The sequence below is a fragment of the Symphodus melops genome, assembly GCF_947650265.1.
Source record: "Symphodus melops genome assembly, chromosome: 12".
Classification (NCBI taxonomy): Eukaryota; Metazoa; Chordata; class Actinopteri; order Labriformes; family Labridae; genus Symphodus; species Symphodus melops.
Genome location: NC_136702.1, coordinates 8,315,908 through 8,336,209, shown reverse-complemented (window position 1 = coordinate 8,336,209; position 20,302 = coordinate 8,315,908). Strand labels below are relative to the sequence as shown.

Sequence of the window (20,302 nt, the reverse complement as noted above, 5' to 3'; positions counted from 1 at the left end):
TACATTTATATGTAGCCTATGATAGATTTTCTTGACATTGAAGGTTTGTTGTTTTTTATCGGAAGATGGGCCTCAATACCCTATCTATCTATCTATCTATCTATCTATCTATCTATCTATCTATAGATCTATATCTATAGATAGATAGATAGATAGATCAAGGGACAAATAAAGAACCTTTATCTATCTATCTATCTATCTATCTATCTATCTATCTATCTATCTATCTATCTATCTATCTATCTATCTATCTATCTATCTATCTATCTATCCTGTATTTCGGTTGTAGTGGCCAACTTTACTTGAATTTCAAAATTGTTTCAGCACATAGGCATCATCATCAAAATAGCTTTAAAGGTTAAGTGCTTACTAACTTTTCCTGTTACCTATCACTGATGCGAAACCACTACCAAGCAGCCTACTTTCACTAAAGGAAGTTTGCCAACACAAACATGATGTTATAATCCCACTAAATATGACGTTAAACAGTTTTAAATGTCAGTGTGTGGGCATTTGACTTTCTTAAAAATGGTATCGTATGTACTTTTTTAGTGTTACGTGAGGTGGACGATGGTGTTTCTTCGCTGTCGGACAGTTACATTCTCACTGGCACACAGACCTGACCTAGAATTGCTACTTAGAATTCGGACTAAACCATGCCTGGAAAAGAGGGGGGGAGAGAGACGACAGGAAATCTTGACTGGGATGTAATGGAGTAGGACCACTGGAAAGCTCGGGCGAAAGGGGGGAGACACATTTCTATTTTATAATGTTACCGTGAAAATGTTGTGATTTAATAAGCGTGTGGTATGAATACGTCATTCGAGGAAAACTGGCGTTACGCTATCATTTCCAGGTGAGTGCTCCTTTTTTTCATATCCAGGTGGAAAGTGTCGCTACCATAGCTCGAGCTCCTGGCAACGGGCACACGCGGGTCCTCCTACCCGGGGACATCTCACTCCGGTATCCGTTCTTCTCTGCCTCTGTCCCCGAAGGCTGGCTAAGCACAAACCACGTCGTGTCTGGCCTCGGCAGACAGTGAGCACCCTTTCAAGCGTGAATGCCCTTTTTTTCCTTTACAGCGCACCGAAAGCGGATTATTCACGATGTTTTCAGCATGGTGTAAAACCCGCGGAGAAATATTGGTTTTTACCCCATTATACTGGAGGACCGCCCGTGCTCGGTGAAAATGAAAAAAGGATACAATGCAGCATGCATGTTCTGCATTCTTCGGGAGTACTACACCGCTGGTATTGTATTACCTTCATTAAAATGTGTGTGGTATGTTTTATAAACGCGTAACAATGTTACAGGCCTCGACCGGTGATTGTGTCGGCCAGCCCTATCATCTGCTGAGCGATTTAATTGTTACATTGTTAACGGAGCGAGCACAACTTGAACGTTTGAGCAAGGAGGGACTGAATTCTTTGTCTGCCAGTAAAAGCCCTTAAATGAATGTAATTGTGTGTGTTTTTTATTTTATTTGTGTGTTTGAACCCGACGCTGTTGTTCTCGCTCTCAGCCGCCGTCCAGTGCCTCCCTCTTCGGGAAAGACTTTGTTTGCGCTGGCCGACGCTCCATGAATGCAAGTGCTGAAGTCCTCCCTTCCCCCCCCTCCAGTTCTCTGGCGAAACAGGAACAACTTCTTTTAGGAAAAAGAAAAAAAAAAGTTCCTGGAGTTTCAAGCGCCATGGAATTACTTTGTCCGCCAAGAGAAGTCCAGTGAGGCGCTGAGATTTCAGGGGAGAGAGAGAGAGAGGGGGGAAGTCTAGTCTCCGAAGATGCGTGCATTACGTTTATTTGCAGAGTTTTTAGACTTTGGAGATGTCGTTGTATTAGGACGACTTCCTCGATTTGGCCCGTTTCGTGAGTAGCCTAACTTGTGTGGCATTGTGCTGTGTTACCTTAGCAAGTTCAAAGAGCTAAACATGGCAAAGAATGTGTTTACTGTTTTACTTTGTACCATTTTTATATACCGTAGGCTGCATTGTCTCAGACCCATAGAGTTAAAAAGCTCTTTAAACGACCTGTGATACCTGGAAATGTCCCCCCCCCCATGAATGAATTCAAAACTTTTTTTTAAATCTCTTATAAAGTAAGTGTCCCTAAGTAATTTATTATCCATTTTATACATGGACGTCAAATATTCAATTCAAACTACTTTCCATTTTCAAGTTGACTTCATGCTTTAAGTTTTATTCCTTGTCATTGTAAAGAAAAAAATATTTAGCAGTTTACTTCTTCGTCTGATGCTGTTATTTAGAGACACTTCTCACTTAGCATGGGGGGGGGGGGGCGGGGGGTCAATCATATCTGCTATAGTTGCTTATATTAAACTGTAAACCTTCCTATCACAGGACTCTGGTCTCCTCAATTGCTAGGCAACAATGCTGTCTACAATGAAATTGCATCTATTGCATATGGTCTCAAGGCAGCCTAGTACTGACAACCATGGTCAGTACTCTTATCCTTCGAAACTTGATCAAGCTTCAAATTGACCATGTCCTGGATGACGAGGAACCTAAACACATACACTTTTTTTTTTTTTTTTTTTGCATTGAAGGAGTTTAGTGTGGCTCCCAGAGTTCTTTTTTCAGAGGACTTCATATTCGACGCAAGCCCAACTAAATCTCTGGATAGAGTATCATCCACTGTTTTGTAGTCCCTTATGTGTACACTCGTCGATAACTGAAGTATAAATGAGTGTCCGGGTTAAGAAGGCCAGAAGACACGGTTACTGTAGTCCCTGATGACCTAAGCTTTGCACCGGTTATGTATTTGCAACACGTGGGTCTTGTTAACATGAGCGACTTGAGTGCTTTTTCTTGCCGATTTGCTTGTTTTTGTGTCGACCGATGAGCAAAGTTCTCTCTCTGTTCCAGGTGTGAATGACTTGTGGCTGTAGGGTGTCGTGAGTGGGCCAGGTTCCTTCACAGCCTCCGTGGCTGACTGGGAGGAGTCAAGTGGAGTGCAGACATCAGTGCCCAGGGGACCTGAGACCTGGTTCTCCATATGAGGCCCTGCTGAAAGGGCAGGGGGGCTTCTGAGGTAACTCAGCTCAACACTTTTTCTTCTTTTGACCCACATTATCACGTTTCTTTCATACAAACATTTTCTCTGTTGTAAAAAAACAAACAAAACCCCAAAAAATCATGGCACACTGCTTACACGTCTCCAGATTTCTGACATCTTCATGAAGATGACTGTAAAAATGCTGGGAGACAACCACTGTAAGCTATGACGATACATAAGTGGTGTGTCTATAATCACTCCCTGGCTACGGTTCAATTCCCATACTGCCAAGCTATTCAGCAAGCCAGAAAAAGATTTCAAATGTCCTTACATACATGCATGTCAGATCTAGGATGTCCTGTCATTTCCTGTTCATGCTTTCTGGGCGTCTCTGAGCTTACATCTTTTACATTTCAGAGCATTTGTCTCATTGATTGGTTATCTTGGGGAGGTTTTCTTCTGTCTTCAGTGCCACCGATTTTTACATTTTGTTTTTAGCAACATTCAAATTTGGAATGAGGTCTGTGACAGATAACCTACAGACTGTGTCATAGTTCAAGGCATGATGTTAGGATGAGAATTGAGCCCAACTCTTATGCATACTTGATACAAAATATGTCAATTTTCAAGGCAGTGATCGTACTTAAAGTTGTCCCATAACTACAGTTTCAAACTTAGATATGATACGAGTAAGAGTCACACCGTATCCAATCATTTCGAGAGATGAACTAAATAAAGACCACAGACATACAGACGGTTCTTACTGATTTTAACGTTATAATCCTCTGATCACACAGACGAGACCATTCGGTCAGATTTCACACACATGAAATCTCACGGAAACATGCGCGAGCAAACGTAGCTTTAGAAGAAAAACAAACGTGGAGGACTACCGACGTCGTCTCCGGGCTCTCTTGCCTTATTGTGGGATGTCTTGCATGAGAAGTTAGAAAGACACTGGTGTTGTTATCATAATTCCACACACTGGTCTCCTTTTTTTAAATATTCCTCTTCACTCACTGCAGAGTCGTGTTTGTGTTCGCTGCCGTGTTTAAGAGCTGTGTGAGTATGCAACATCCGCTTGCTGGTGCTTCCCGGTCTGTTCGCTATTATTGGCTATCGCGGGTATTCTGTCGAAGGCAGCCTGATCTAGAATTGGAAATATCAAACCTGTTTGTGATTTTCAATTTGAGATTTTGGAGGCTCTGACTCGGTCAGGAGCAAATAATCGCATCAACACAACCTTGAGGATACTTTGGGCGAAGCCTACAATCGAACCACACCCCCGATCATTAGGGTGGGGGTGTTGACAAATCGGGCCTTAGATCGTCGTCTGAGGTTTAGCTAGCCTGAGTGTCCTCGAGTAAATTTTCTAGGTGCAAAAATCTGTAACATTACACTACACTTTAATAATCAAAATTTCATAAAAATGTCAAGAAACCTACAGAGTCTGATGTTCAGGTAAGCAGCTTGAAAGGACCTCAAGGCTGCTCTGCTTTGGACTATCAGCGCCGTGTTTGGTCTTATTTTCTGATCTGCACATGCCGAGGACAGGACTCGATCATAGAACACAGTCCACGCTGTTTATTTATCTGCCATCTAATCTGGAGCGTGTTCACCAGAAACCACAGCGAGGTGAAGGATGCGGGGGAATGGATATTGATGTGAAGTGGAAAAGGATTTATTTTCTCCTCTGTGCATTGGCCTCTCATGTTTCTGTGCATTTGTTTGCTTCATGGGTTTTCTAATTAAAACTTGCAAGGCGTGTGTTGTGTATGACATGCAGAGATGACATAGAGGGGAGGAGGGGGGGGGGGTCTCATAGTCTTTGTAGTGGGATGCATGAAGCTCCCCTCCACAGTTCAAACAGTTGGTTGGACCCAAATGTCTGTTTTTCTCTAGTTTAAGCTGTATTTCACTCTGATTTCTCTTTTTTAGGCACTTTGATTTTCCAAACAGTATTTAGATTAAGCAGAAGCACGCACGTGTTTCCCATTTTCCCTCTTTAGATTTATAGAAAATATTAAGACTGTTTGCCCCTGAAAAACCTCCTGTATTACTCTTGCACTCCTGACCCTCACATCGGATTGAGAGGACGGGGTTTCAGCTCACCCTGAACATTTCAGGAGTTTTGTGCATGTGCGAAAACGGGGTTATATTTATATTCCCAGTTAATTAAGGATTCGTCTGCTGAATGAGTCCTTTTATAGTCAGACATCCACACTGCAGTAATTATGCCCTTTCCTCCAGAGGGCTGGGAAAAAAATACTATTGAGCTTTTTAAACATAATTGGTCTACACATTTAAGATTAAACCCCCTTCAAAGATGAGATTAGAGTAATGTAGATTTATTCTTGTAATGTACAGAAAACCCTAAACCATCCTGCACAGTCATACTGCACTCTGATAATTCCCACAGAGCACTAAAATATGTTTCTTATATAACCTACAAAAAACCCCCACATAGATGTTACCTGTAGATGTTTTCCAGCTTCATGAAACATATGGCTTGGCTGGGACAGTTTTACATTCATGAGCTTTTATGGAAAGGGTGAAAAACAGTTTAACAGGGATGCACAGATGTTTTGATTTTACATCGATATCTGCCAATATCTGATCTGTTACCAAACTCCGGCTGATTAGGAAATAATTTGGCACGCAGCAGTTTGAGTAGCTGATGTTTGTCTGTTTTGTTGTCTCAATGTAACGCTGGCTCACTGGTATACCTCAGTGCTGTTTCAGTCAAGAGGCTTCTTATTTGGCAGAAGAGGTCCCCTGCTGGACGCTGATTTGTTTTCATGGTCAAATGTAAACAGTGAGGCGGTCCTACACGGACTCTGGTAAAGATCAGCTTTACATAGTATGTGAGACCTGTTCCTCAGACATTTGAGGGACTGTGTGAAGATGACGTGAAGAATTAGAAGGAATGGAAAAAAAATGTAATCAGAATTTGCAATGTGAGAAAATCAATGTTTTAAATAACTATTTAACAATCTGTGCATCTCTAATATTTAAAGTTTAATAACATGAAATGAGCTGTAGAGTAGTTGGTAGGGGATGTTAAAACATGAATATATTGGTTTTCTTTGAATATTAGGCCTTGCCGGTTGTCAAAATGGCTGGTTGTACTATCATGGAAAGTTTTGTCCTGGTCCGACCATTCCTCAGCCAGCGTGATGTTCTGACCACACACTTATCCAGAACATCTTACACAGTCCATCTGATCAGTACGTAAGCGGTGAATCAGTTTCATTCAGTGACACGAAGAGATGAACTATTCATCCTCCAGCAGCCAGTAAATAAAGAGGGGAGAATGGACTCCACATTATAATGTCACTGTGCTTGTTAAAGGCAAACATCAGTAATAGCTACATTAAAAAAACACACACAGGGATAGATGATGAATGGATAGTAAAACTGTGATATTAGAAATAAAATCTAAAACATGTTCAGTCATGATTTAAGGCTCTTATACAATTATTCAAAACGAGTGCTGAATTCCTTTGTATACATTAGTTAACAACAGTATTTTTTAAACAATGTAATGGTTCATTCCAAACAGTTGAAGTGCTAAAGACTCATTCATTAAACTTAACAAATATGGAACAGTAGAAACAGAATACAGATGAATGAATTCATAAAGTAGAGAGTGTCGGCCACAAGGCTTTGCAGAACGTGATTTTAAGAAACAAACCTCTCGTTGTCAGTTCATACATCATAGTCTCTCTCTCTCTCTCTCTCTCTCTCTCTCTCTCTGTGTCTGTCCAGACACTTTCAGTTCTAAATCTGAATGTGTTGTGTTTGTGTGCGTGTGCGTAGGAGGTCTCAGTCTCATATGTGGTGGGATTGTTGCCCGTTCAGGATCCACAGGGACGTGTCTGGCTGAGTCAGAATGCACCTATAATTCTGCTTTCATGGTTCCTCGGCTGTGATTGACAGTTATTGCTCAGACAGGCTGCCCCTACTGACCGGAGGGGAGGGGTCCTCTCCAACAAAGCCACTCCTCAGGTGGAAGCTGGAGGCGGCAGTGACCTGCAGTCAACTCTGCTAACCGTGCTTAAAGCTGCCAGCCAGGCGAAGGTCCTGTCCTGCTAGAAGATTGACTGCCGTCGCTAGTTAGAGCAGTTTAATGGAGCCAAATGACACGATGCTAATCTGCAGATGTTCGGGCAGCAAACAGCTTGTTATATTCTGGTTATCACACCTCATTAAATTCCCTGCACGGTGATGGTACTAAGAAATAATCCTGATCTGTCCTTAGGAGTCAGGCTGAAAATGTTTTAGGTTGAGATGTGGACCATCACATCTCCTTAGATTAAAATAAAATGATGCAATATATTGTTTCCTCCTGATACCCATCATTCATGGCTTCACTGCGGATGAGATAGCCGATGAGGCCCGTTTTTCTACTTGAAAAAGAGGTTTAACAACCTTCAGCTTCTACACACCTGATAGCAATTAGCGCTAACATGCAGCATGCAAAGACTGTTAGAAAGACAGTGTAGTTATTCCAAAGATGTGGACGTCGATGTCGTCCATGTGGCTCTCAGGCGGGGGAGAAGAAAAGACGACTGTGATTCCTCTGAACGTACCATTTAACCATGGAGCATGTGACTCAACTCATAGAGCCCGTTTGTGATTCAATAATTATTTCAGATTGCATTTAATGACCATGGCACACTGAAAATAACTTCACTGTGTTTTATTTTGAGTGAATAATGTGTGTAGCCTGTTCCTCAGGTTGGCCCAGGCTACCGCGCACACCTGAGAGCGTAAAGGCTGTGCACGGGATACCCTGTTGGTCATTTAGATTAATGTAATGACTATAGACGTGTACGCATCAATCCTAGCTACCAGTACCAATCAGCAGCGACCTCTCAATGGAGTACAATATGAATTTGTAGGTAATGCTAACCTTCATTGTGTGTCACACACGAGGGATGCATCATGAGCCTGTTGGGTAGGGAATAAAATCTACAGGTGTTCCTCTTTCAGTGTTTGCAGATCTGGATGAATGACTTTTTACTGCCAAACAGCTGAAGTCTCATTTTAATTCAAGACTTTTTTGTGATTGTGACATAGAGCCGCATCTTTAGATTTTAGACGTTATTTATTTGATCAATGTTAAATGAGATGAAATGCTAATTATTATTTCCCTCCAACATACAACACAAAACTATTTGCTGCTGGGGCAATATGGAAAAAAAGGTGTGACAATAAAGAGTGTGCGCAACGACTTAATCTCCTCTTTTCTCAAAATAAAAATCTGATAAGTGGAAGGGAGGAAGTTCATTGTGTCTCTTCTATCAGGATTAATTGGCAGATTACATCTAAAGCCACCTTACCCGCTTTCCATCGGGTAATACACTGCACGCTTTCAACATATCCCAATATGAGTAATGTCGGAGTAGACATGTCTTGTTTAAGACCACTCGTGCTTTTAGCAGAACGGACGCCAAGACAGAAATGTACACCAGTTAGAAAGCTGGGACTCATGGGAACAGATGCCATAAACTTGTAGCGCAGTCGTCAGTGGATCTCAGACATTATTAGGACAGTTAAGTGCCACAGCATGTGGGTACTTCCATGTGCAATGGCATGACTATGTGCACATATAATGCTCTGTGCCTGTATTTTTAATTGGGCAGATCTTAGCCGGTGTGTTTAAAATTCCATGGCAATGACACATGAGGGCAAACTGGGGTAATTCAGGGACCCAATCTGGCTCATATTCTCTGCACAGGGCTAATTGTGTTGTAGCGGAGCAGAGAAGGCGCACACATTTTCTTCTGCTTTTAGTCAAACATGTTTGGGCTTGTTTTTGATGTCGTGCCAGGTCAGTAGATGTCTCAACTGTGTCACATGGTCTGACAGGTTGAGATGTCACTTTGTTACTGTTGCGTGCTGATTTGGTAGCGAAAAATCGGAAAAATATATTTAGAGCACATCTGAAAATGTAAATCCTTTCCCCCCTGCGGTTTTAGTGCTGTATATTGAGGTCTGCACAGAGCGGGTTCTACTTCCAGATGCCTCAAATGTTGAATGTGCTGTTGGTTGTGAGGCTCAGAATCAAGACTTTAAGGAAAATCGAGGCTTCCTTTCTTTTTCACTTGTGGCAACTGTGCAAAATGTTTGCAAGTTGCACGCAAGAAGAGCCTTCCACCAGTGAGCAAAGGAGGGCAGGCCTGCTCTCTGCTTCACCACAATGGTCTCTATGGCCTCTGGAGGGCCTGGCCGTTGGGATTTCCCACAATGCTTTTAGCCACAGGGAGACGTCCTCCCAGCATGAGCGAGGGAGGAATGTGGCCCGAGTGTGGGAGCAACTGTCGGGATGGAGGGAGGGAGTCACGGACCAGAGAGCATGGTCAAGAGAAGAGAGGAAAGATGGGGTCTGTGCAGAGGGCGGCAGAGTTCCTCTTCAGCTTTTTATTTGAGCCTGAAATGAGAAAAACTTACAGGACTTTATCATGTGGATATATGTTTTTATGTGCATGTATTTCAACTCGGGGTGCATTTAAATAATTGCTGGTTGTGCTACTGATGTTACTGGTGGTTTCAGTTGTTCATAGATTTCAGCACATTACTCACGTCTAAATGTAAAGCTTTATTTCTCTCCTCATAAATGGCAGTGCACCCCTGGTGTTCAAGGCTTCGAACTGTGTGATCCTTTAGTTTGGAAATCCTAAATTAATTTAGATCAACCCTCGCTGAAAGGTATCCTGAAAAGATTTGCCCTCTTGTAAAACATGGGATAATAAAGTCTGGATCAGGAGTGCTGCTGAACTGGAAAGACCCAAAAAGAGGACACAGACAGATGATTGGTTGTGCTATATGATGTGTCATGACTCTACGACTAATAGTCTTTAAAAGTAAAGAAAAAAATAAAAATAAAAATTATATATCTGCAGTATATTACATCACAATCAGAGCTGGTGGACTGCACATTTACATGTGTGTGTTAGCCACATAGATTTTTGTAGATTTGAATAAACGTGATCCAGACCTGGCCCGACCTGGAGCTGTCACACTTAATTCTTCGTCTACCTTTAAAGACCTCTGCCGTTGAGAGACTTTGATAGATAAACTGTGTCTTCTGTCGGAAGCTGCCGTGTTCATGGCTCAATGTGCAAACTTTTGCGTCGCTTCAGTCAAACTATCAAATTGCCCCAGTTTGTGGTGGCAAAGCTTTAACATTAAGGCCGAGATCGCAGGATTTCATGTTCCTCAAGTTTGCGCTCAGTGCTGAGGTGTTTCTCTTCACAGATTAGATTTGGCTGTCCTTTATTGTTTCTAAGTTCACTTTAATGACTTGTACCTCGCCTCCTCGTGGTGGAGAGGGAGATAAACGTACCTTTTTTTACACACTTTTAATGATAGTGTGCTTAGGACTGAGAGTGTGGCCTATAGTGTAACTATTAACAACCAGCGCTGTTTTACAATTTTCCAAACTTTCAATAAGTCACACATTTCAGTTTTACGTATTTCAAGGCAGCTAAGTTAAACTCTGTGTTGTACACTTATGTAAGCATTAGATACTGGCACTCCCCTGATCTGCAGCCATGCTGTCTCACGGCCCATTGTTGCCACTTACTCAGTCTCTTTGTCTCATACAGAGTAGAAAGGTGAGTTGCGTGGGTGTGTAAGCAAGACACACCCACTTAGCAAGAGATGCAGAGACGGAGAGAGAACACAGCTCGACAGAGATGCAGGGCGAGGAGTGTGTGTGTGTGTGTGTGTGTGTGTGCGTGTGTGCGACGGAGTTCACAGCAGGCTGGAGTGCTTGAGTGCCAGTCCTGCTGCCGGAGCTGGCCGCCACACATGGCACGGCGCCCAGACTACGCCAGCAGATGTGTCACTAGTGAGTCAGCTGTGAGTGTGTTTGTGTGTGAGACACGGACATCCACCCGCTCTCTCTGTGAAGAGGACGACTTGTGTAATAACCCCATCTCATCCTTCGGGTCTATCTGTATCACACCCTTAACCCATCCTCCCGCTTTGATTGCTGCTGCTGCTTCCATCATTGTGATGGACACGGAGAGGCTCATGTCACTCTGACAGGATATGACCAAATGTGACATTACACACATGTTGCCCCCCCAGGGATGGAGGGGCATCGTCTGCCGACCAGAGGATGGGATACAGCGAGGGCGGGGGCAGATGGTTGTAAGTAGAAATGTAGCAGTTTTTGACGGGGAAGCACTAAAACACACTCAGGTGAGCAGATGACAGAACGTGTGTGGAGATGTTTAACTTTTGATCGATGGCAGCTGTTTTTAAGACTGAGGGGGGGGAAAGTCGAACGTTCCTCATAAAGATTCGTTCACCTTGTTTCAGCAGAGACGGTGAAACTTGTGTGCGCCCGTTGCAGCTTGAGCACGCTTATTCCTGTGGTGGTGGTGGAGATGCACTGTGTCAAATGTTGCATCAGTGGCGTCACAGCGGCGACTATGTTTAGTGACACTCAGCATTCCTCACATTCTGTATACGTACCAAGCCTGAGTCATGAGCGGTATCTGCAGGGTGTGGCATGTTGATTTGGTGCTTTAAGGAGGCCACCTTAACTGCTGAGAGCGTACAGGTGTCTTTTCTATTGGACAGTGTTTCCTATTGGTGTATTTGTTTTGGGTTGTGTATTTATTTGGGGTGTGGATGTCGAGCAGGAGCAGGGAACACGTTTCACAATTTTAGCAAACTACAACTAGTTCTTCACATGAATATAAGCCGGACGATTTACTAAACAAAAGGCCATCTAGGTGTCAGATATCACACCAGTGTTTCCCCTCATCATGTATCTGGAGGTACCCTCTCAAAGGAAAAATACTTCATGTATGGAAGGAAGGTAACTTATGTGCACTGGTTTTGTTTCAGCAGATCGTGGCCGTCTTTAATGAGTTCCGCTGACGGAGCATTATCTCTGCTCTACTCGTGTGTTCCCATCGAGGCAGAGGGCGACTTTTCTTCTTCTTCTTCTTTGACTGACTGACACATATCCTGAAAGCTTTTCCTCAGACGCAGCCACAGGATATAGTTTCTTTTCGTTACGCCATATTCTATCGGCTCCTTTTAGGGAAAGGGGATTTCTCTGAAACATTTACGATACAAGACAGCTCTCACTCATCTGCTGGCTTGATTTTACACACAGGAGTATCTATGGCCTGATCCTCTTAGACTACAAATACACTGTGAAAGTTGTCGACCAACACATGACTTTTGAAACACTGTGATTTGGATTTAATTTCAGAAAAATAATAATCCATCCAGATCTTTAAAAAAGTTTTTGTTTATTTTTATGAACTTGATCTCAGTAGGAAATGATTCCCGGCTTTAAATCAGACAATGACTCATTTATTCACCTGAACTGTCCCCACTAATCTTATCTACTTCTAAAATATGTCATGGTATAATCTTTAACTTTACAAAGTAAACACAAATAAAAGTAGGAAGGAAGGAGTATTGTCTTACCTGAATCCAACTTGTGATGTCACAAACTGAGACATTTTGAAACGGAGCACTTTTCCCTGTGTGGTAAGATTAAAGCAGACCACAAACAAAGCACTGGGTTGATTTCTTTCAAATGTTGTGGGACGATAGACACACAGGTTATAAAATATTCAAAAAGAGTCTAAATGTGTATTTTTCATAATATGTCCCCTTTAAGTCTTTAATGTTAGCTGATGTGTGAAAGTCATGAAAGAGCAGGTAGCATATTCAAAATATCGCAAAGAAGATATCGATAATCCTTCTTCAACTCAGGTTCTGTTTGTTGTCCATTACTTTAAAAGCAATGCTTTGGAAAAGTGTGAAGAAACTGTAGGCATCAGAGAAAATGTAAAGCATTTCTGTCTGGACTAACCATTCAGTTTATACATCGTCTTTTCACATAAATGTGGTTTGGAAAGCTTGGACCTGATTCCTCATCAGTAGAAGTGTAAAATAAGAGGGCATGTTAAGTACATGTACGTTGTGGCTCCGTGTTAGAGATCCTTTGTGTTTGATATGTCTATCAGCTGCACACACAATGCTTGCCTTCTGATGGCGATGGATTGTTTAGTTGTTTCGGCAAAAAGAGGGATGGATATAAGGTGGCTATTAATATCATTGCCTCAAACACATAAATGAGTAAAGAAAAATTTGAGATGGAGGCCGAGCAGACACAGAGCGAATAGGGGAGCTCGAGAGCGAAGAAGAGGGAGCAATACTCCATTGTGACTGAACTGCAAAATGGGATTTGCATAAATAAGGCTGAAACATCAGCAGGCCCTTTTTTTTTTTTTTTTTTTTACAGCCAACTGCAGGGCTGAGACGAGGGGAGAGAGTTGGCACGTGTGTTGCACTCGAGCATGCCTTTCCCCCTTCTTTTTGAAAATAATGCGTCCTCAGCCTTGTTGTGTTAAGAACTGAATCTGGTATCCTTGGTTGGTTGTCAGGTTGGGGATCCTCTCATGTGTTTTGATCTTGCATATTTGAATCCCTCCTATAGAAGTGGATCCTCCACCGGCCATAAAGCACCCATCTTCCCTACAGAGGAATTTGGGTGACGTAGCAGGAAAGGGTCTACTCTCTCCCCTGCGCTCAGCCAGCGTACGATGACTGTTACATAAGCATGAAATGAAAATGCTTCTCTTTAGTGCCACCCGTATTTGAAACCCAAATCTAATTGAATTGCATTATTTTCTGCCCTTTTTTCATCTGGAACCTCGTGTTGATAGCAGAGGCAAAAAAAGCTCATTTTTAGAGCCTCATTATACTGTCTTCACATTAACTTGCACGCGCTGCAGCTCCTCATGTGTTCTATGATAGACAGTTCAGCATCTTTCGCGGAGATAGAAGTAAAAATCTTTGTGATTACCTGCACACTGCTTTGTTGTGTTTCTGTGTGCGTGCGGTCGGCTTTAGTGTGCACCCCTGAAGTGTGTTTCTGTGTCAGCGTTTTCCTTATGACAGTCATGTCAGCAAGCTTCCCAATTAGTGTCTCGTTAGCATGCGATTGGAGGGAGCAGGTGATTGACAGGTCCTGCTGTTGTGTCTGTATGCATGCACATACTCGCTGTTTGCACACGCGTGTATGATTGGGGTTTAAAGGTAGAGATCGTCCCCTGAGATCATGTACGATATATACGGCTGAAGGAAACAGGAGGCAAGCTATTTTGGCGAAATAAAACAAAATCACTGTGGAAGAGCCAAATAGATTTTCGTGGACTCCAATGGCTGAATGGTCCCGATGTCTGCCCAACAGAGGAGGAATAATCTGTCTACCTCCTCCTAATACAGGACAGCAGGGTCACTGCCCATCCACACCAGCAGCCCAAAAAGTCGGATCTCTCCCTTTACGGAAGAAATAATCAGCTGTTGGTAGTTTTTGAAGAGATAAATGAGATACTAGTTGCATTGGAGAAAATAATCAGCGAAGTGTACGTCGTGTAAAAAGGATTTCTGTGTGCTGACTCGGGGGTGGGGTTCTGCACACCGTCCACTTTGCTTCACATTTTCGGTGTTTCTGAAAACGGGTTGTTTAATGCATCTGTCTGCAGGTTACAGTGTTGATTCATTTAGGAGATGCCTTTTATTCAGAGAGACATACATTTCCTTTCCGCTGAGAGTTAAACAAGCCAGTAAGATTTCCACTATACCAGATCTTTAAACTTGCAGTGGATATATTTTTTTTATTAAAAGTTGAAGAATATCAATCCCTGTTTTGATACCACAGCAACAAAAATCTAAGCATCCAATACTGGGCCAGTTCTTGTTTTTAATTGCCAAAAAGTGCAAACTCCTGCACACACTTTCTATTTCAGCAGCATAAATGTAAACTGCAAATGTTTTTTACAAGGTCCAAGGGTCCGTAGGTAAAGCCATAGGCGTTTTTTACCATTAGGCAAATCCTCTCTGCCTCTCCTTTTATTCAACGTGACTTTAGTGTTCTCTCTCTCTCTCACTCATCACTTGTGTTAAGAACACTCCGATCTACACACACACCAGTAACTGCAGGAGGAGAAGTTGCATGTTAAAGCTTTCATGACCTTGCAGAAAAAAAAAACCCAAGTCAGCCTCTTCTAACTGGTCCAAAAGTAGTAGAAAGTTAAGAGTATGAAGTCAGACGCTGAGGTAACTTCTCCTAAAAAAAAGTCGGCTCAAGAACATGTTCTCTTCATCGTGATCCTCGACACTGTTGTGTAATTAGCATGCCATTACTTTACCAACGCACTCAACCTGCTTTTCTGTGATCAGTTCAGACAGACAGGAAGCCGCAGATGAAAAATAGAGTCGAGAGAGAAACACAATGAGGCTATAGATAAAGACGGAGAAGACAGAGGGAGAGAGTGCAGCAGATGAGCGGTGGAGTGCTGATACTACGCTTCATTAACTGTAAGATTTCTGAAATTTTGTATGTAGGAATATTGCAATAAAGCAGCTCAATGTTTTCTTCTCAAATATCTTTCATGAAATATTCATGATAGCAGTAGTGCATTCAATGTAAGACACATATCTCAAAGTCATTTCAGTGATGTCGTAAAGTGTATTTTAGATGTAAATAAATTGCGTATAGTGCACGCATCACAATACATGTTAAATATCAAACTCCCTTCACTCTTTAAAAAGCCCCAAATGGCTTCATATTAAAACAAATTGTAATAAATGGATATTACCGGTGGTTATGCACTTTTATTTAAGCTGAAATTTTGGCTCTTCTGTGATTTTTCTATTATGTTTATTTTTTGGGGGGGGGGGGGTTGTAGAGTGAAAAGAGATGCCACACATTATTTAATCCTCTGAGTGCTCGAAGGGGAAGGGTCTTATATTTCACTCAAACCACCACTGTGTAAAGCTAATTCTTTTTTAGGACATTTCTGTTTGTCGTACATCACTGCTGCACAATTACACATGTATGTATTTTCACGTTTTTGTATTTGGCTGTAGTCCTGTATACAAGCTCGCTGTGTTTAAATAATTTACAGTCATATGCACAGTCATTGGAATGAATCGGCCGTCTGCTTCTGTTTGAGTGTATTTTTTATAGTAGTAGTCTAATCATTGTAGTTCGGATACACACGACTCCTCCATGCTCGCTCTCTCTCTCTCCCTCTCTCTCTCTCTCTCTCTCTCTCTCTCTCTGTCCCTGTCTAGAAGCCAGCCTCTGCTCGTGTGCAGCACTGATCTGTGGCCCCCACGGCTGTAAATCACTTCTCTTGTAGACCAGCGAGAGACAAGTGTTGCTGCTGTAGCAGGAGTCTGTATAGTTGTCTGGTTTCCCAGTGAAGCCCCCCCCCCCCTCCCAAACACTCCACCTCCTTCTCCCCAGGGGAACTCTGGAGCCAGTTACAATGTTGAGTGTTTTGGAAGAGCTCCTAAATATTTTCAGGATGACAATGTAATCTGACTGACTGGGCCGCTGTCTTGCAAACACGATTCTCATGCGATTGCTTTGCTCTCCCACCAGCACACAGAAACGCACAGTGGTGGGGTTTACAACAAAACCACAACTCTCCAACTCCACCAGCACACTTCTATGTTGTTGCAATGGAGCGTGTATTTTAATATTTTAATATGATATCCCAACTAAAATCTCTTGTTTTATCAAAGACAAAACGTAATTGATGCTGAGGTTTTTTAAGCCAATACCAGTGAAGATATTTATATTATAATACATCTGATCATGAAATGATCATTTAGAGAAAGACACACCTCCGAATCTAGTGGAGTCATAAGTCAGTAAATGTACCCAAAACATATAATGAAATGCAGCTTTCCAGATACTGTAAGAGAGTGTCTGAAGTGGTTTTCAGTCAGCGGAAAAGATCACAAAGCAGTTTCTGTTTGTTTGTAACGATTGCACTGGTGGCGTGATATAAACTTCTTCACCCCCGTCTGCTTGCTTGAGGTGAATTTTCCTGAATGTTTCCCTGCGGTGTTCTCACATTGACTCACCCGACTTCGACTTGTTGGCTGGCTGGAAAATGTCTGAAAAATGGAGCCGTTTGAGTTCACACATGCAGGTCCATCTGAAAGCTTCAGGAAACTTTCAGGAGTTTTATGCATGTGTGAAAACACCATAATTAGCCTCTCATGGAGGTTTTTAAAGGGCTGCGCATGTTGTTAGTTAATGGAATAGGGATGTTTGAGGCTGAAAGGACCTTTTTTTTTTCTTCAGGCCATCTGGTGATGGTCTTAAATGTATTACCCGCTAGAAAAAAATGCCAATATGTACTAAGTAGGACAGCTGAAACTTGAATCAATGGTTACTCTGCCTGGGCCAGAATATACATATTTAGTATCTTGCTACTGTGATTTTTAAAGTGCTCATCATACAACATACAACCTTTATTTACAGTATGCACGAGAGATGTTTGAGGGGCAACCCTCATTTACAGAATCAATTGACGGACAACAAAAAACTCCCCAAAAGAACAAGATGAATACAAGGCCGCTCAAATCAACGAACTGGGAGATTTCTAAGAAGTTGAGACAATTAAAAGGAATAATAGAAGACTACAAGAAAAAGGCTGAAATCAAAGGATGTAAATTATCAGGGGAGCTCCTTAATAAACTTCAGAGGTGGCGTTTTAATGTGGCAGCATGCGACAGACGTACATTTTTTATAACTAATACAGTTCTACACACTGTTTTAGGTCAGTAGCTGTTGGCGGCTAGTCACATAGCACACAATTCAACAGCGCTTATTGAGAAGATGCTTCAGGGGAGCTTTGATCAAAGTCTGTTTGCATTTCGATACCACATGTGCAGCGAACATTTCTCACTGTGGGGATTTTCACTGCTGACATGTTGACTCTCCCTCTTCATAACAATATCAATGTAGTTTTTATTCAAGTCCAGTAGTTTTTTTTTTCTATAAACCTTTCTTCCATTCTGAGAATGTCAAAATGTCTGCTATGAAAAAGGACCTGTTTGAATCCGATCCTGCTGACATGGATTAAAGTGGACCAAAGCTCTACAAAAGACGAAATCTCCAACTTTTAAAAGCCACCTTTCAAGCCTACACTTGTGGATTTCTTGGAATTAAAAGGAGCTGTTTTGTTTCTTTAAATGTGTTCGGACTGGGTCCCTCTTTTCCACTTTTGTTAACCAGTTTTGTCCTTTTTCTCCCCTCTGTTCTCTCCACAGTGTGCCCGAGGGCCGTTGAAAGCCCCCTTGGGGGAGTTTAAGAAATACACTCTGAACGAGAAGAAACTCCAAGAATATTATTATTGTTTTCACACAATTTCTCTCACACACACATACACATACACACATACACTCACTTACACTGACGCACACACAGGCGCCCACACCCTCACCTACATACAAGGACATAAAGAGGATGTTGGAGGTCCAAGAGGAGAGGCCAGCGGCGGCAGGTACAGCAGCGACACATTTCAACAAGAAGGAGCGAGGGAAGAAAGAGCGAGAGGAGGCCAAGGACGGTCGGGGAAACCTCTCCAACATCGGTAATCCAGTTCCTGGCTCCAGGAACGTGCGCACAAAAGCGCCTCTCTCACACACAGGCAGTCCTCACCAGCTCATCACTCCACCCTGTTCTGTAGTTCTGGGAGCCCCTTCAATGCACTCCAATAGGTTAAAGAACTCTCCGTCCACCAACACACAAAGGTGAGTGGATTCACACACTGTTAACCTGTAGATCTGCTGCTATTTTAGTCACGCAGGACTGTGATTGTATTAAACAAGCACTCGTTTACAGCCTAATTAGTCGAAGACTGATGCTGATTAAATGTATACATTTAATTCAGTCGTTCTCTGAACAGCTACACAACTGCACAGAGAGTCGACATTTATTCTCATCTGCTCCTTGTTTAACACTTTTTTTTCTCACAGCTGCACAACTTTTGTACTTTTTACTTTGTGTCAGTGAATGCTTTAATCAGGGTATTGTTTTTATGTGCTACTAACAGCTGATGACTTCAGTACTTAGTAATGTCTCACAGTTACAAGATGCTCTCTCGTACTTTAACCTGTTTTAAAATACTCTAGAAACCTCACACAATGTCCCAATGAATAAACACCGAGTGTCAGTGTTGATTCAACAGTTGTGAAGAGAGAACAGACACAGACAGTCATCCCTCTGTTCAAACAGATTGATGTGATTAAATGACACATCATTCCAAGAATTTATGGACATAGTTGCTTGGTCAGTTTCTGCAGAATGTTTTCGTATTGCTTAACATGCACACTTTTGATTGGTCGAATGCGTAAAATTGTGTCGAATATGCCATGAACGCGCCATGAAATTATTGTTTTTGGTGTTGACTATTTGTGTGTTTTTTTGCTGCCATGGCAAGTTGTTCCTGTGTGCATGTATAATGAATGGGATCAGAGGTGAGTCCCATGCAGTGTGGTTAAGATGTTTACAAACCCTATCAAGTCACTTTGGACATTTACTTTCTGTGCTGTTAAGAGCAAACATGGAGGTTGAGTATAATACCGACCTGAGATCAGCTTCACCATGTCTTTATTCTACCTGAAAGGTTTTGACTTTTGATCCAGGGCTGTTCCAGGGTCAGAGAGTGCACTGAGCTTGGAGGTTTTCCCTGCTGACTCATGGTTCTGGAGCCTCTGGAAACTGCTGCCTGGACTGCCAAAATTCTGGCTTTGGCCTTTTTTTTTCTGCTAACAGGGATTCTGTGTGTGTGTACATGAAGTGTGCGAGGCTGCGGCTGTGCTTTTTGGACATGTTGGCATTTGTTTCATGCTACTTGTACAAGTGTGTTTGTGTGTCTGTGAAGGAGAGAGAGAAGCAGAGATTAGGGTGTGGTAAGGCTGTTCTCTGCCAGTTGGATGTGTCCTGCTTGCCTGAACTGAACTCAAAACTTGTAAGCAGCAGTCATTTGTAGATGGCCCACCTTTCTACTGTCTGTTCCTCTAGGTTTTACTGTTTAGCTGCAAGGAATTTTCTTGTACCGCTAACCTAATCTTGAATTCACAAAAACTCCATGCCAACTGCTGGATGACTTAATCAAATTGTGCTAGGGGAAATGCAAAGGAAGAAAAAGGGGGAAAAAAAGAATAATTACATTTTATTTTCTGTCCTTCCTCTTAATTGTTGTCATGGGTAAACCAGATGGTATCATGGGTAAATCTTATTGTGGGGGGCTTGTGGATACCAGACAAGCTGAGTATGAAACCCCTCCATCCTCTGATTTTTGCCTAGATTTCAAGCCCCAGATTTTTTTTTTCTGATGCTCCCCCTTTCCTCTCAGCTATTTATGTTTTATAAGTCAAACAAGTACATAAATATATTTTGGAAGACAAAATATAGCATTTTGTAAGTTTGCTGAAT

At 42.2% G+C, this 20,302-nt stretch overlaps 1 protein-coding gene across 2 annotated transcripts in view; it reads left to right on the top strand.

Annotated features, from left to right (window-relative positions):
* Window positions 1-574: 574 nt before the first annotated feature.
* The window catches only part of bcl9 (BCL9 transcription coactivator), a 28,036-nt gene continuing 8,308 nt past the window's right edge, over window positions 575-20,302 (top strand). The window contains exons 1-4 of one of the 2 annotated variants that reach the window (XM_079357854.1): window positions 575-856; window positions 1,083-1,250; window positions 2,883-3,048; window positions 18,133-18,615. In XM_079357854.1, the coding sequence (XP_079213980.1) occupies window positions 18,329-18,615 (287 nt within the window). In that variant the 5' untranslated portion in view covers window positions 575-856; window positions 1,083-1,250; window positions 2,883-3,048; window positions 18,133-18,328. The remainder of the gene's footprint in view (window positions 857-1,082; window positions 1,251-2,882; window positions 3,049-18,132; window positions 18,616-20,302) is intronic. The other variant, XM_079357853.1, reaches the window with a different exon arrangement.